At 60.0% G+C, this 14888-nt stretch overlaps 1 protein-coding gene across 5 annotated transcripts in view; it reads left to right on the top strand.

Annotated features, from left to right (window-relative positions):
* CTBP2 (C-terminal binding protein 2) overlaps positions 1-14888 on the top strand; it is a 141005-nt gene that overhangs the window by 111607 nt on the left and 14510 nt on the right. Inside the window, exon 1 of one of the 5 annotated variants that reach the window (XM_036265878.1) lies at positions 2214-4081. The exons of the other annotated variants lie outside the window; for them this stretch is intronic. Within the exon in view, the coding sequence (XP_036121771.1) occupies positions 2443-4081 (1639 nt within the window). The 5' untranslated portion in view covers positions 2214-2442. Of the gene's footprint in view, positions 1-2213; positions 4082-14888 lie in introns of those variants that run through there. 5 annotated transcript variants of the gene reach the window in all.

The raw sequence follows: 14888 nt of genomic DNA, 5'->3' as shown, positions 1-14888 counted from the left end.
AGTGTCTGGGGCGACATAATCCCAGCTACCTTCCAAGTCATTTGTAGGCGAACACCTCCACAGGGCCTGGCACCTCCGCGGTCAGCAGGCTGGAGGCCGTGTGTTAACTGCCCTGCAGGAGGACGTGGTGTCAGAGACGCCCCGCTTGTGGTCAGCTCTGAAGGGCCAGGACAGCCACATTCTCTGGCAGTGGAGGAAGGGGGGTGGCAGTAGAATCCCTCCCCAGAAGCCTCCACAAAAGGCCTGAGCCTGGGAGAGGGGAGAAGATGTGGGTTGGAGGCTGCTGGGGGCTCTCTGAGGTGTGGCCTGGCCAATACGCCAGGGTCGTCTCCACGCAAACCCGTCTCGTGCTCATCCTTGGGGGGTTAGCAGCGAGACCGCCTGTCCGTGCGGCCCTGGGCTCCTGGGGGAGGTGACCTCGGAACCGGGGCCAGAAGACAGCGCCCCCCGAGGCTGGGCCTGCGCGCCGCCCGCTCCCCGGCCTCTCCGGCCGCCCGGCGGTGCCAGAAAGATCTGTGTAACCAGAGAGCGCTGTTTCCATTTCGTCGGGGTTCTGTTATGTTTCCCTGCCTTTTTGATGTATCTTCTAAGTGAACACGTCCCCGGGCTGTTGGGGAGACGTGTAAATACTGTCTCGTGTGTGGCCAGGCCGCTCCGCCGTGATTGCGAGCGAGCAGCACGTGATTGCGAGTGAGGACTCGCAGGCTGGGCGCCGGCAGGAAGCCCAGCATCCCTCGGGGCGGTCTGTCCTCTCCGGCAGCCGCGGCGGAGGCCGGGGTCTGTCGCCTGGCAGGGCATTTTCTCAGATAACCTGAGGACTTGTTGGCATTTGGGGGTCAGAAATAGGGGCCAGTGTTCGACTGACAGACTGGGGTCTCTGGGCTGTGTCCCCAAGTCGGACTTGGGCCAGTTCCTCAGCAGTGGGTGGTCACAGGGCTCTGGCTTCTGGAGACCAGCGGTTTGAGGGGAATAGTGTTGGTTTAAACAGTTTGTCCCAAAATTGAATATGTGCAGATGAGGACGTGGGGAGCCGGGCGGGCACTGCCCTTCACCCTGCCTGGTGCCGTGTGCCTCCCGTTCCTGGGGACGCACCCACCCACTTTCTGCCCTCGGAGCAAACCTTCAGTGTTTCTCTTGTCAGAAGCGGATCCTTGTGAATGACTGGCCTTTTTCTTTAGTTAAAGATTCCAGCTGCATCTCGGATCGAGAGAGGCGTGGGTGAAGACGGAACACCCCTGGGTGTACCAGGCACCTCGTGTCGTTCTGCGGGGCTGTAACTGAAGGCCACCCTGGACCTCCCTGACTCCAGCTCTCCCTGTCCTGGGCCCCCTTCGCCATGGAAATCCTGCGGCAGTGGGGTTGCGGCTTCGGGGCCCATCCATAGGTTGAAGAGCCGTCTCCAGGCTCCTGTTTGGACCTAAGTCCTTAGTGGACCTAAGTCTTTATTGGACCTAAGTCCTTAGTGGGCCGTAAGAGCTTAATCTGTGGGAATGTGGGAGAGACCCCCACAGTCTAAGCCAGGCCCCGGCGGCTGCAGTCATTCCCTTTCAAACAGATTTTGGGGAGACGCGCTCATAGGCGGCCGTGTTGTTCGGGGGTTTGTGTCTCCGGGCAGCGGGGGCCCTGTTTCAGGGGAGTAAGGAAGAGACTCCTCTTGGACCCGAGTGTGCAGCTCAGTGGGTCCGTCCTCGAGGGGTCATCCCAGAGCCAGATTTCGGGGTCGGCTGCAGGCCGGGCTCGTTTCTCGGGGACCCCCGTGTTCTAGAACCGCATGAGATTGTTGTCTTTTCATCCTGCCTGCCCGTCACATTTAATTTGTTCTTAGCCGTGTGCGATGGATTAACATTTCATCAGGGTGGATTAAGATGGAGTCGACATTAAAGCCATCTTTTGCTCCTCTCCTTCTGTCACTCTGAGGCGATCGGAGGCAGGGTGGGAGCAGGCCCCTCTAGGGGGGGAGGGGGGCCCACCTAGGAAGCACCCTGGTGAGGACGAGGGGGCTAGGCCAGGGCTTTCGAGTGAAAGTAATTCCCACCCCCAGGTCGGGAGGCCTGGGTAGGGCCGCGGCGGCCGCAGTCTGGAGATGTCACGTGGAACAAAAGCTTTGGGGTTTTATTTAGCCCCTAATCCGCAGGCTGAGCTCCCCGAGGGCCATGTGAGCCCAGCGGGCGGGGCTGCGGCCCGGGCAGCCTCCTCTCTGGGACTGAAGAGAAAAGCCCCGGCCCCGCGGTGGGAGGGAGGCGAAGTCCTGCGAGGGCCGAGTTCTGTCTGCCGCGGTTTCGAGGATTAATAATTTAGGCCGCCCTTTGCAATAGGAAACCCGCAGTCGGTTGTTCCTGCCACAGCGCGAGGGCTTGGATGCAGCGGGCGGTTTTCAGTGTGCGCAGCTGAAGATTCGTAAAGGAAGCCCTCCTCCGCCTGCTTGGCCGGCGCTGCCTGCCCATGCCGGTGCCCAGCAGGAATGTCAGCATCGGCCGTTCCCAGAGCTGGGATGCCGCCGGCTGGTACGAGGGCCCCTGGGAGATGGCCAAGGCTCCGGGCCGGAGCAGCTCCCTGACCGACGGAGGCAGAGAGGGGCCCTGGTGTGAACCGGCGCCCGACCTGTGCCACGAGGCCTTCTATAGCTCGGTGGCTGGCAGGAAGAGCTCCGTGCCCGACTTCACCTTTTACGACAGCAGGCAGGCGGTGATGTCCGCGCATGGCGCCCTGCTGCGGCGGGATTACTACGGGGACCCGTCCGGAGCCGCTCAGGTGCCTAGAGAGCCGCACCACCTCCGGGACGCCGGAGTCGGCCGCTCGCTGCCCGGCCACGGTGTGCTTGGCAACAGGGTGGCATGGGGGCAGGTGCAAGGCCAGGCCCCTGCCCTGCAGGATGCGGCACACCTGTACCGGGACCCCGCAGGTAGAGTGATCGCCCTGGGACAGCGGACACAGAGCAGGGCCCCCTCGCCTGTGCCCTACGCCGGGGAGCCGGCCCCTGGCAGGTATGGCACAGAGGCGCCCACCTACCCCGCTGGCCAGGTCTACAATGACGTTGGCGAGAGGCCTGTGGAGCCGGTCCCCACCAGGCAGGCGGCCCCCACGTGCCTGGTCGTGGACCCCACCGGGCCTGCTGCCTCTGACGGTGGCCCGGGGGCAGCCCCAGGTACCCTAAATCGAGGCTACGGGCAGGAGAGCATCCCCTCCAAGATGGCTTACGGGAACTGTGAGGCCGACCTGACCTTCCAGGGGCCCGGGGGCAAGAGGAGCGTGCTGCCCGAGTTCCTGGCCCTGCTGCGGGCGGAGGGCGTGGCGGAGCTCACCCTGGCGGCCCTGCTCCAGCAAGGCTTCGACTGCCCGGCCGTCCTGGCCACGATGGAGGCTGCGGACATCAAGTGTGTGGCACCCAACCTGGGCCAGGCCCGCGTCCTGAGCCGCCTGGTCAGCAACTGCAGGACCGAGATGCAGCTGCGCAGGCAGGGCCAGGCGGGCGGCGCCCTGCCCCGGACTCGCTCCAGCAGCTTCAGCCACCGAAGCGAGCTCCACGGGGACGTGTCTTCTCTGGGCACCGTGGGCCTGCCGCCCCAGCAGGGGGGGCCCCTGCCGGCAGCTGCCTCCCGCGCTGGAGACCCCTCCCGCCGCCCCTCCAGTGCGCCCTCCCAGCACCTCCTGGAGACGGCAGCCGCCTACTCTGCTGGGGTGGCTGCCCAAGCCCCCCACTTCTCCTCCAACTCTGGGTACAGCTCTCCCACCCCCTGTGCCCTGACAGCACGGCTGGGCCCCACGTTCTCCCCGCAGGCAGGAGTGGCCTTGACGAACCCGGGCCCCGCGGCCCCCCTTCACCCAGGCCCCAGAACAGCCTACTCCACGGCGTACACGGTGCCCATGGAGCTGCTGAAGCGGGAGCGGAGCCTGGCCGCGGTGCCCCTGCCCAGCCCCCACGGCGGCACCCAGCCCCAGCGGAAGCCCGGTGTCCCCCTGGAGCCGGCTGCCCTGCCGCCAGCCAGCCAGAGCCTGCACATGCCTCACTCGCCCTACCAGAAGGTGGCCCGGCGGACGGGGGCCCCCATCATCGTCTCCACCATGCTCGCCCCAGAACCAAGTAATGCGCGCGCCCCTACCCTTCCTGCTAAGGGGTGCTGAGGGGACAGGAGGGCAGGGGTCTGAGCACACGGTGGGTCCTTGCATTCCTGTCACTGTCAGGCCAAGCCTGGGGACCGCACACCCTGACGCACACACACACGCGCACAAGCGCACACCCCGCAAGGCACCATAGCCAGCGCCCAGTCCAGCCGGTGGACACGGGCCCCCTGGGACCTCCTTGCCTTCTCATTCTCTAGTGGAGCTCAGGCTGGTGTGTGGATTTCCCTTTACGGTGACGACGCAGGGCTGTGTTTCTGGGGGAAACTTGGACAGCGTTCTGGACAGACCCAAACTGTCCGCTCCTGGGGTGGCTTTGGGGAAGGCAGGGCACTGCCCGGCGCCTCCCAGGAGGGGTGCCTCGTGGGGACGCCCCGAGGGTCTGCACGGTGGCAGAGGCAGGGCTAAGGCTCGTCGAGCTGAGGACGGCGGGCGTTCAGCAAAGCAAGATGTTGAAATCCCTGCAAACTCCCCGTTTCAAAAGCAGTTAGTCTAGCGTGTTGGCAGATACACGGGGAAACCCTGCTTTCTGGTGGGGAAGACTGGATTCCCAGCTGAGGAAATAGGGGGTCCTAGGTGGTCCTCGGAAGGTGGCCCAGGGCGATGCATTGTGCGTGCCCTGGGCATTGTGGGTAAACTTCAGGTGTCTTTACCGACTGTCGAAGCTATAAATTTGCCTTCCTTTCTTCCCCAACATAATTTTGTAAAATTGGTTCCTTTTTAAATGAACTTTTTTTTTGAATGTTGTTGTAGGGTAAAATCAGGGTGAAAAGACCCCTCAAACAGCGTTGGGTGGGTCCTGGGAGCCAGATCTGACAAACCTGAGACTGTTCCTCGCACATGCGGAGCTGGTAGCATTTTGGCTTCTAACAGACAGAATGGGGATCGTCTGGGCCGGGCTGGCCTCGGGCACTTTTCTTGTTTCCAAAGGGAGACGGAGGGGCTGGCTGGGTTTTCCTGTTGTCTCTCACTGTAGATTCTGGTTTTGTCTTGTGTGTGGATTTCTTTTGCTTTATTTGCCTTTCAAAAGAAATCCATACACGATCGAAGGGAAGTCAGATAATTTTTCTGCTTTTTTTTCCTCCCAGTCAAACATTCTGTCTCTTCAGCCAACTGATTTGCATGGCGGTGACATTTGTTGCTCCAGTAATTTCATCTGATAATGGCCGGGCTTGCACAGCGGATCTGAAAACATATTCCTTAATTATGTGTTGCTAAGCAACGGGAGGGTTTGGTCATAATCACGGAAAGATTATCTCCTCGTTGAAGTCCTGGAAAGGTTTTGCTGAAGGAGGACCTGCTAAATTGCCCCGTTTCCTTCCTTTTCTGTTGATTTTTGCTGCCTCTGACAACATTCCCTGTTGCATGGGTGTGGAGCGGGGGTGCTGTTAATTTAAGTTGTCCGGCGTGTGATGGTGAGCGCACGGTTTTGCGGACCGAAAGCTCTGGATTGTTTCCTCTGCGTGGCGCGAGCCAGTGCCAAGGGGGTCGGAAGTCGGCCCGCAGAAAAATTCCTCCGTGAAATGGTCTGCGCCACAGCCGACGCTGTCCTTCGGTGTGTCGCCCTGACCCTCCCTGGGAGCAGTGTGTCGGGGCAGGGGGGCAGAGCTGGGCTTCCCGGGGAGCGTTCAGCCTGCGCAGACCGTGCTTTGCACGCCGGGCACGGAATCCATCAGTAGCCAGGTCTGGACTTGCGGGAACCTTCTGTGTGCTCCCAGCGAGCCCGCTGCCCCCGGGAAGGCAGCATTTGCGTGTCGGGGAAGCATCACCGACCTCCAGTCTGGAGACCTGCACCTCACCGCCCAGCTGAGCCGACATGGGAGGTGGCGGCCTGTAGATCGAGCTGCCCCGTCCCTGCTGGCTCAGCCAGCACCAGTAAGTCTTCAGTTCGGTCTGTGCCCGACTGGAGGGGCAGGGAAGCCCCGGAGGCGGAGGCTCCGCGCTCCCTTTGGAGGGACGACCAGTGTGCCTGCAGGCGGCTGGGGTGCACCTGTCTGGTTGTCTTCTTTTGCACTTTGGCTATTTTAACATGTTGGTTTGTCCACGAGCTACCGGCTTCATCCTGGTGGCTTTCTTGGTGTAAATAACAGGCTCCCGTTTGCTGGTCCTTGGACCTGGCGGGGCAGGGTGGCCAGGCGAGGAGGGGCCCATGGAGTCACCGGCGGCTCTGCAGTCGCTCGCACCTGACCTGGTTGACTGGTCAAGCTGCAGGCCCTTCCGGCAAGGGCGTCACGTGGCACCCCTCCCCCCCACGTCACGTGGCTCGGGTGGCCAGGGGTTTGCTGGCACGGAGCCCTCCCTGTGCTGGTGTGGCAGGGATGCGGGCTGCCCGGTGTCCAGGCTTCGATGGAGAGCTGCAGCCCAGCCCACTCGCTCTGCTGGTGCCCCCCTTCCAGCCCGTTTTCTGGGTGCCAGGGCGTGCTGCCCAGGACCCCAAGGCGGGGGGCGGTTGTTTGTGGCTCCTTCCGTCCAGGCTGTGGTGGGGAGGCTGGTGGCTGGGACTGTCCTGTCCCCACCACGTGGCCTTGTTTGGGGGGCTAGAACTGCGCCCTGGTTTGTAGCACCGGCAGTGTGTGCATGCCTGGTCTGCTGGGTGGGACATCCCCCCAGGAGAGAATCGAGTCCCATCAGAATCAGAAGAGAGGGTGGCACCTGTGGGGCTCGTGCACACCTGGTGACTTTGCCTGTGTCTTTGGCTTCCTTGAGGATCTGTGCTGGGCGTGGGGGACAGGTGACCCTTTCACCATCAGGCTGAAGGGAGGCTGGAGAAGGCCCTGCGAGGTCCCAAACACCCTCCACCCCCAGAGCAGAAGCAGCCTGAGAAGGGACGTTGGGGTGGGGTCTGGGGCCGAGGCCCTCCGCTCTCCAGCTGCACGGCCTCCCTTTGTCCAGGCTGCTCCGGCCCAGGTGCCCACATGCCGTGGTGCCCGCGCAGTGCATCTTCCCATTACTGGCTGGATACGAAAAGGTCGCCTTGTCGGGCGGGGCAGCAGCTGGCCCAGGTTCCTGTGCACCTCCCCCAGGACTGCAGCTGATGGACCAGCCTTGAGAGATTCCAGGGCTCCCCCAGCCCCATAGCAAGAGCAGCTGCCACCATTCGGGGGTATTTAACAGGGTTTGTCCCATCCATGGTCCTGGGGGAACCCTGGCGTTTCCCCCTTTAAGCTGAACTGTCTGCGGCTCATGTCCCCAAGTGTGACGTTGGGGTGAGGGCTCTGAAGACCACATCACACCGTGAACTGGCGCACACTCTGTGGTGCCGCCTGTTCCCAGCCGGTGCCCTGCAGGGCTGCCCTTGGGCTCGTGGTGCCCCACCGAGCCCCTCCCCTCCTCTCCCCTCCCCTCCCCTCCCCATCATGCTGCCTTCAGGGAGAGTCAAGGAAATTACTTCTTCTGTGTGATTAAGCGGAATGTTCTTTGGTCCTAAGTGGCTTTAAGAAGCCTGGCTCTCAGGAATGGCTCCGACCCAGGGGCAAACTGCATGAATGGAGAGAGGAGGCTGGGTGGCCAGGTCCACAGCGTCCATCCCCCGCACCCGGTGCACAGGGCAGGCAGGGCGCTGAGCTTCCTGGCAGCCAGAGTGAAGAAGGAAACAGCTCACTTGAAGACTTCACACTGTGCCTGAGATGGGACCTACCAGCCCATCGCTCAGGAGCTTTGTCTGAGCAACTCAGAAGCGACCTTCTCCTGCTCTTGACCACTGATCTGAAGCAGCAGCATGAGTTTGCAGTCAGCTTTCTTATTTTCTCAACCTGTCCCTTCTGTCCCTGTCCCTCAGCTGCCTTGTGACAGCGCCCGGCATGTCCTCTTCCAGTTGTTAACGTTTCCACCAGGGCCTCAGCCAGTCCACGTTGTGTTGGGTTTGGGTGGGCGGGGCTTCTGCCGCCGCTGACAGTGACTTCCTGTCTGGGGGAGGGAGCCCCAGGCCCGGGGAGGGCTTGCCAGGTGAAGAGGCTCTGCTGGAGAGTTGAGTGCTGTCGCCGGCAGCCCAGCAGGGCCGGGCCGCTGCGTTTTCCCTTCATCAGCAGTGCTGGAAGCTGACCTCTCCGCCCAGCGACTTCCCCACTGGGGCTGTTCTGTTAGATGCCTTTTATTTGAAGGGATGAATACGGCTTTGTGGTGGGCTCTGCTGTTTTCCTGTGAACAGGGCTGTGCTTTCGATGTCATTCAGCTTTGAGGAAAAGGTTGTGGAGGGAAAGCGCCCGGGGAGGGCCATCCGACCAGCTGTGGTACTTGGGAACTCAGCTTCCTGGCCACTCCGGGGCCCGCGGGCGGCGCCTTGGGCCAGCAGCCCACTGGACAGCGAGCCTGTTAAAGGGTCCTTAAGAATCACTTTCCTGCCCGGCCGGTTTGGCTCAGCGGTTAGAGCGTCCGCCTGCGGTCCCGAGAGACCCGGGTTCGGTTCCCGCTAAGGGCACGTACCTCGGTTGCAGTTTGTCCCCGGCCCTGGTTGGTCGTGCAGGTGGCAGCCACTCGATGTGTCCCTTTCACATCGATGTTTCTCTCTCTCTTCCTCTCTCCCCCTCCCACTCTACCTGAACAAAAAAAAAAAAGAATCACTTTCCTGCCCGGCCGGTGCGGCTCAGTGGTTGAACGTCGACCCTGCACTAAGATGTCGCCGGTTTGATTCCCGGTCAGAGCACATGCCCAGGTTGTGGGCCCATCCCCAGTGGGGGGCGTGCAGGAGGCGGCCAGTCAGTGTTCCCTCATCCATGTTTCTCTCTCTCCCTCTCTCTTCCTCTCTCTCTAAAAATCAGTAAAGAAAAAGAAAAGAATCCCTTCCCTTTTGGTTTTAGGGCTACGTGGAAAGCAGTCTGCTAAAAGGCTTGGCCGTCTCCCATCTCCAGCCCGGCCTTGGTGGCTGCCGGGGCTGGAAGCAGGGAGGGCTGAGCTGTGTGTGTCTGGGCACTTGGCCCTGGCAGCAGAGTCAGGAAAATGATCCGGGGGCTGCCAGGGAGCCTTCGGGAGGGGCTCTTGTTCATCCGTCAGGGGCGCCCAGGGCCTTGGTCCACCTGATTCCAAGGATGAGCCGGCGGCTGAGACAGCCAGGAGGCTCCAGGTGGCCGTTCCGTGGCCCCAGGAGGACAGTGGTGAGGCGCACCTGAAGGGCAGGGCTGTTCACAGCTGCTGGGGTGAACGGGACAGCTGGGCATCGCCCTTGGCTGCTGCCACTTCCTGTGCTCGGGAAGCGGGGCGTGTCCTCGGCCTGTCGGGCTCTTCGAAGGGCCTGCTGTCCCCAACCCACACACCCCTGCACATCCCAGACCGTGCCCGAGGACCCCTGCGTGCTCCCATGGAGGGGTCGGGTGGGCCAGTCTGGCGGAGTGGGGTGCTGCAGGAGCCAGGAACCCGCGGCCAGCCCGTGGGCGTGCAGCGCCTGCGTCGCCAGGTCCCTCTGGCCCCTGTTCCTTCTCTCTGTTTCATTTCATTTTTCTCAAACATCCCGTGTGGTTGCCATGGGCACATTTTCAGAACTTGAGAAACACTGAAAAGAAGCACCCAGCAGCTGCCACTGGGGGTCCCCGTGCGGGGGTGGGGCGGGAGCGGGCGGGTGCGCAGCTTCCTGGGTCCCTGGCCACTCAGGAGAGGCTCCAGTTTGGAGAACAGACTCTGCTCCGTCCTCGTGGCCCTCGGCGTGGCTGCTGGGTGGGTGGCAACACGCAGTCCCCAGAGAGCGGTGGGCGGTGCTGGGGTCACACGCCTGTGAGGCCTTGTCCACCCTGCTGGCCTGTCACCGGCTCGGCAGTGGTTGCCTGACCAGTGCGTCTTCCGGGAACCGGGAGTGGCGAGCAGCTTGTCCGGGCTGCTCCGCGAAGCTGTTCCAGGCTGCGCCACACGCCCCCGGCTTCTGCCGCAGGCCGCAGACACCTCGCCCCCTCGGTCTAATCGAAAGCCCAGGAAACACATGGTCATGGGTAAACACTCCGGGTATTTTCTTGGAAAATGCTTGGTCATGGGTGCTCCGGTCAGCCAGCTCTGTCATCTCCAGTGAGGCCTGGTGGACTGACTCTTTCTGGTTACTGTTGAGAAGGGGCAGGATGTCCGGCCGGTGTGGCTCAGCGGTTGAGCGTTGACCCGGTCAGGGCACATGCCCAGGCTGTGGGCCCGATCCCCAGTGGGGGGCATGCAGGAGGCGGCCAGTCGATGTTCTTTCTCATCGATGTTTCTCTCTCTCTCCCCCTCTCCCTTCCTCTCTCTCTAAAATCAACAAAGAAAACCAGAGGGACAGTCCATCATCCGTCCTTCCTGGCTAAGGTGGTTAAGGGGTGTGAGGTCCCCTGGGCCCAGCTTTCTGTCCTGTCCCCAAGGCCTTGGGGTCACTTCCTACTTCTGAGCGACCCTGCCTGGCCAGAGGGGACCTCTCGGGACGGTTTTTAAACAACAGAAATCGATTTCCCCGGCGTTCTGGAGGCCACGGGTCTGAAATCAGGTGTCTCAGGGATGACGACTTGGCTGGCAGACGGCACCCTTCTCACTGTCCTCACGTCGTTGTCCCTCTGTCTGTCTTCTGTCCTCTAATCTCCTGTTCTTACAAGGACAACGGTCATACTGGATTAGGGCCCACCTTAATCCCATTTACCTTAACTTTTTCTTTTTAAAAAAAATCTCATCTTTATTGTTGAATGTATTATAGATGTCTTCCTTTCCCTCATTGACCCCCTCTTCCTCCATCCCGCATCCTTCCTGTCTTTCCTACCCTATTGGTGTGTCCATTGGTTATGCGTATGTGCGTAGAAGTTCTTTAGTTTATCTCTTCCCACCCCCTGTCCCCTTTCCCTTTGAGGTTCATCAGTCTAACGACCAGTTTGTACTTCTTAATTACTTTGTCTTCTTCACCCATCCCCCAGCCCCCTCCCATCTGGCAAGCAACAAAAACTTATCTGTATCTATAAGTCTGTTTCTGTTCTGCTTGCTCATTTTGTTTGTAGATTCAGTTATTGATAGATATCGTATTTATTGCCATTTTATTGTTCATATTTTTGTTCTTCTCCTTCAAGGAGACCTGTCAACGTTTCATATAATACTGGTTTGGTGGTGATGAACTCATTTAGCTTTTTCTTGTCTGGGAAACTCTTTATATGGCCATCGATTCTAAATGATAGCTTTGCAGGGTAGAGTAATCTTGCTTGTAGGTTGTTACTTTTCATCACCTTGAATATCTCTTGCCACTCCCTTCTGGCCTGCAAAGTTTCTTTTGAGAAATCCGCAGACAGTCTTATGGGAACTCCCTTGTAGGTAACTAACTGGTTTTCTCTTGCTGCTTTTAAGATTCTTTCTTTGTATTAGACCTTTTGCATTTTGATGGTGATGTGTCTTGGTGTGGGCCTCTTTGGGTTCATCTTGTTAGGACTCTCTGTGCTTCCTGGACTTGTATGCCTGTTTCCTTCACCAAGTTAAAGAAGTTTTCTGTCGTTATTTTTTAAAACAGGTTCTCAACTTCCTGCTCTCTCTCTTCTTCTGGCAACCCCTGATGCGAATGTTGGCACGCTTGAAGTTGTCCCAGAGGCTTCTTACACTATCCTCATTTTTTGGATTCTTTTTTCTTTTTGCTGTTCTGATGGGGTGTTTTTGCTTCCTTATATTCAAAATTGATGGTTTGCTTCTTGCCTTCACTTATTCTACTATTGATTCTCTGTAAATTATTCTTTATTTCAGTTAGTGCCTCCTTCATTTCTGACTGGTTCTTTTTTATGTTGTTGATGTTCTCGCTAAGTTCCTTGGAGTTCTCCTTAAGTTCCTTGAAGTTCTCACTAAGTTCCTTGAGCATCCTTATAAGCAGTGATTTGAACTCTGCATCTGTTAGATTGCTTATCTCTCTTTCATTTAGTTCTTTTCCTAGAATTTTGTTCTGTTCTTTCACTTGGGACATGTTTCTTTGTCTCCTCATTTTGGCTGGTTCCCTGTGATTGTTTCTATGTATTAGGTAGAGTTGCTATGTCTCCTGAGCCTCCTGGGGTGGCCTGTTGCAGTAGGTGTCCTGTAGGTCCAGTGGCACAGCCTCCCTGATCTCCCAGCTGGGCCCTCGAGGTGCACCCCTCGTGTGGACTTTATACCCTTCTGTTGTAATTGAGTCTTGATTGCTGTTGGCACATCAATGGGAGGGATTTCCTCGGGCTGATCAGCTGCAAGGACTGGCTGTGCCCACTGACCACTGGCCCCTGACTACCTTGGAAGACCAGCTGTGCAGGGCCCACCACACAGAGCAGGACTTCATCAGGGCTCTGGTACCCACTGAGTCCACCCACTCATTGAGTGTGTCACTTGTGGAGGTGGTTGGGTGGTGGTGCTTCAACGTGGTCTGAAGCTGTCCCCTGGGTGTGCTGGCTCTGGGGCCAGGTCAGCCACTGCCCAGCGTAAGCTACAGTGGCCTGGAGACAGCTGCTTCTTGTGCTGGGCTTGGAGGTGGCCAGGAAAAGCCAAGCTGTGAACCAAGGCTGCTTCTAGTGCCAGGCCTGGCGCCACTTAACGAGAGGTGTGGGGCTCGCTGAGACCAGATGCTGCTTGTTTGAGAGATTTTAGGAAAATCTGAAGCAGGATCCAAGACTGGCCGATCCTATGGTAAAGCCCCTGGGAACAGCTGGGGTGGGCCCGAAGGTCAGGTGGGGCGGGGCCTCTGAAATCGCCAGGGCGGGGCAACCAGGGTGAGCCTGGTGCTGGAGTCCCAGACATGGGCGTCATCGGCCTCCGCCTGCACCTCTGTCCAGGAGAAAGCTGCCTCTCCGGCTCTGGCCCCTGATGCCGCACCACTCGGTTCTTGCCGGTACATCTCTAGTGCCTCTCAAGCTGCCTCCCCCACGCTGGAGCCTGGAGGGAGTGGGTCCGAGTAAGTCTGCGCGCGGGCCCTTTAAGAGGAGCTGCCTGGGGCTCCCACAGCCTCAGCCTCGGTTTCTGCTGCTTTTACAGCCAGAAGTGATGGGGACTCTCTTCCTGGCACTGGAACCCTGAGCTGGGGCCTGCTGTGGGACGGGGACCCCTCACTCCTCCAGGAGGACCAGCCCGTCCCCTCCGCCCTCCTACCCGTCTCCGTGCGGCTTCTTTAGTTCCGTAGTTGTAGGACTTCCATTCAGCGCGACGTCAGGTGCTTCTGAAGGATGTGTGTGCTGTAGTTTGCTCGTGGTTTTGCTGTGGTTGTGGGAGGACGCGATTCTGCGTTTATCTACCGGCCACGGACCAGCGTCCTGGGCCAGGTTGGGGGGGGTGCTGAGTCCTGGGGCACTTTGGGAAGTGGGGACTCGGCACCCCACAGGTCAGTCACCATCCCGTAGGCTTCTCCGACTTGCCTGGGGCGGCCGTACGGTCTCCGTGATTCTGAGGGCTGTGCAGGGCCACCAGCAGGCCGGAGGGACTTGGGCCAGCGCCGGGGCCGGGCAGGGCTCGGCCAGGAAGGTCGGGGGTCTTTCCTGATGTCTCAGAGTCGTCGTGGATGAGTTCCCCCCCAGCTGTTCCAGCGTTGACCCCCCCCAGGGGAGGGTCTCCCCTCCTGTGAGAAAGCCCAGGGGAAGGTTCTTGATTTTGTGCGTTTCCAGCTGCCTGTAATGGATGGACGGCCGGGCTGCAGGAGAGGGGGGCCTACCTTTGCCCACGGAGGGACCACCAGGGCCGGCCAGCTGTGCGGCTCTGTCCAGGGCACCTGTGTGCAGTGGAGCTGATGGGGTAGAAGTGGCGAAGGGACATGGAGTTGCTGTCCCCAGTTGCGGGGAGTCCTGGGCCCACCCTGCTCAGTCTGATCTTGGGCGTGTATATCACCTCCCCGTCCCCAGAGAGTCGGCTCAGGGTTGGCTGAGAAAGGGCCGGAGAAGCGCCCGCACAGCTGTGCTCCAGACGGGCGCCAGGGGCAGTGTGAGGCTTTGCCTGGGTGCCACCTGCTGCCCTAATCTTGGTTTCCACGTGTCTTCAGGTTTGGGGCACACGTGGTTTTAATGATGCGGTCCAGTGTCGGAGTCAACTAAGGACAGGTGTCCGGGATCAGCAGTGCCAGCCACGGGGTTCGGTTTACAGCCCAGGCCAGTCTGGGTGCACTGAGCCTCAGTGGTGGTGCGGGAGACCCCCGGGTGCAGAAAGCAGGTGGGTGTTGCCGGCGAGCTCTCTCGTGGGCAGCTCAGGACTTTGAAAGCTGGGCCCTGGAGTTTATAATCTCAGGGTCCCCGGATCGTGACCCAGAACCAGAGCGGCAGCTGGACGCCCATGCTGACCTCACGGCCTGCTGGGGTGGGGGTCCCGGCCAAGCAGCAGTGGCTTAGCTTGACCGGCTGCGCCCTGGCTTGGCAGACAGGGTCCTGTCAGCAGGCGGCCTGGGGGGCCCCGCCTCGGCGCAGGCTTGGGGGAGCTGCCACCGGAAAAGGGTGCACGGCAGGAAGAGAATGTGTTCTGCTCCGTTCCACCGGACCCTTTGGTTAAAGAAGACGCAGAGGGCGTGTCCAGCCAGAGGGGCAGCAGAGGTGGTCTCCAGCCCATGTACAGGATACCAGTCACCTGTCCCTCCACGGACTGCCCCCCATTTGGGAGTTGTGCACCTCAACTGGTCAGGAAGCCAGTGGGACCCCACACACCTGGAGGTCGGCTGTCCCCCAAGCCCCAAGGCTACAGCTCTTCCTCCCGAGCTCTGTCCCTCCTGTCTTCCCGCCGGGGCTCCAGGACCACCCACGTGAAGCCAGGCCTTGGGGGAAACAGCATTTTACCAAAAATAGAAGCAGAGCCTCGCCGTCTGGGCTGCTTCGCTGTGTACTGGGCTTGGATCGGTGATGTCCGTCGTGGTTCCTCTTGCTGGT

This window comes from Molossus molossus, unplaced genomic scaffold, assembly GCF_014108415.1.
Source record: "Molossus molossus isolate mMolMol1 unplaced genomic scaffold, mMolMol1.p scaffold_m16_p_17, whole genome shotgun sequence".
In the NCBI taxonomy this organism is placed as follows: Eukaryota; Metazoa; Chordata; class Mammalia; order Chiroptera; family Molossidae; genus Molossus; species Molossus molossus.
The sequence above is the reverse complement of the archived record's forward strand: the minus strand, read 5'-3'. Positions and strand labels throughout refer to the sequence as shown.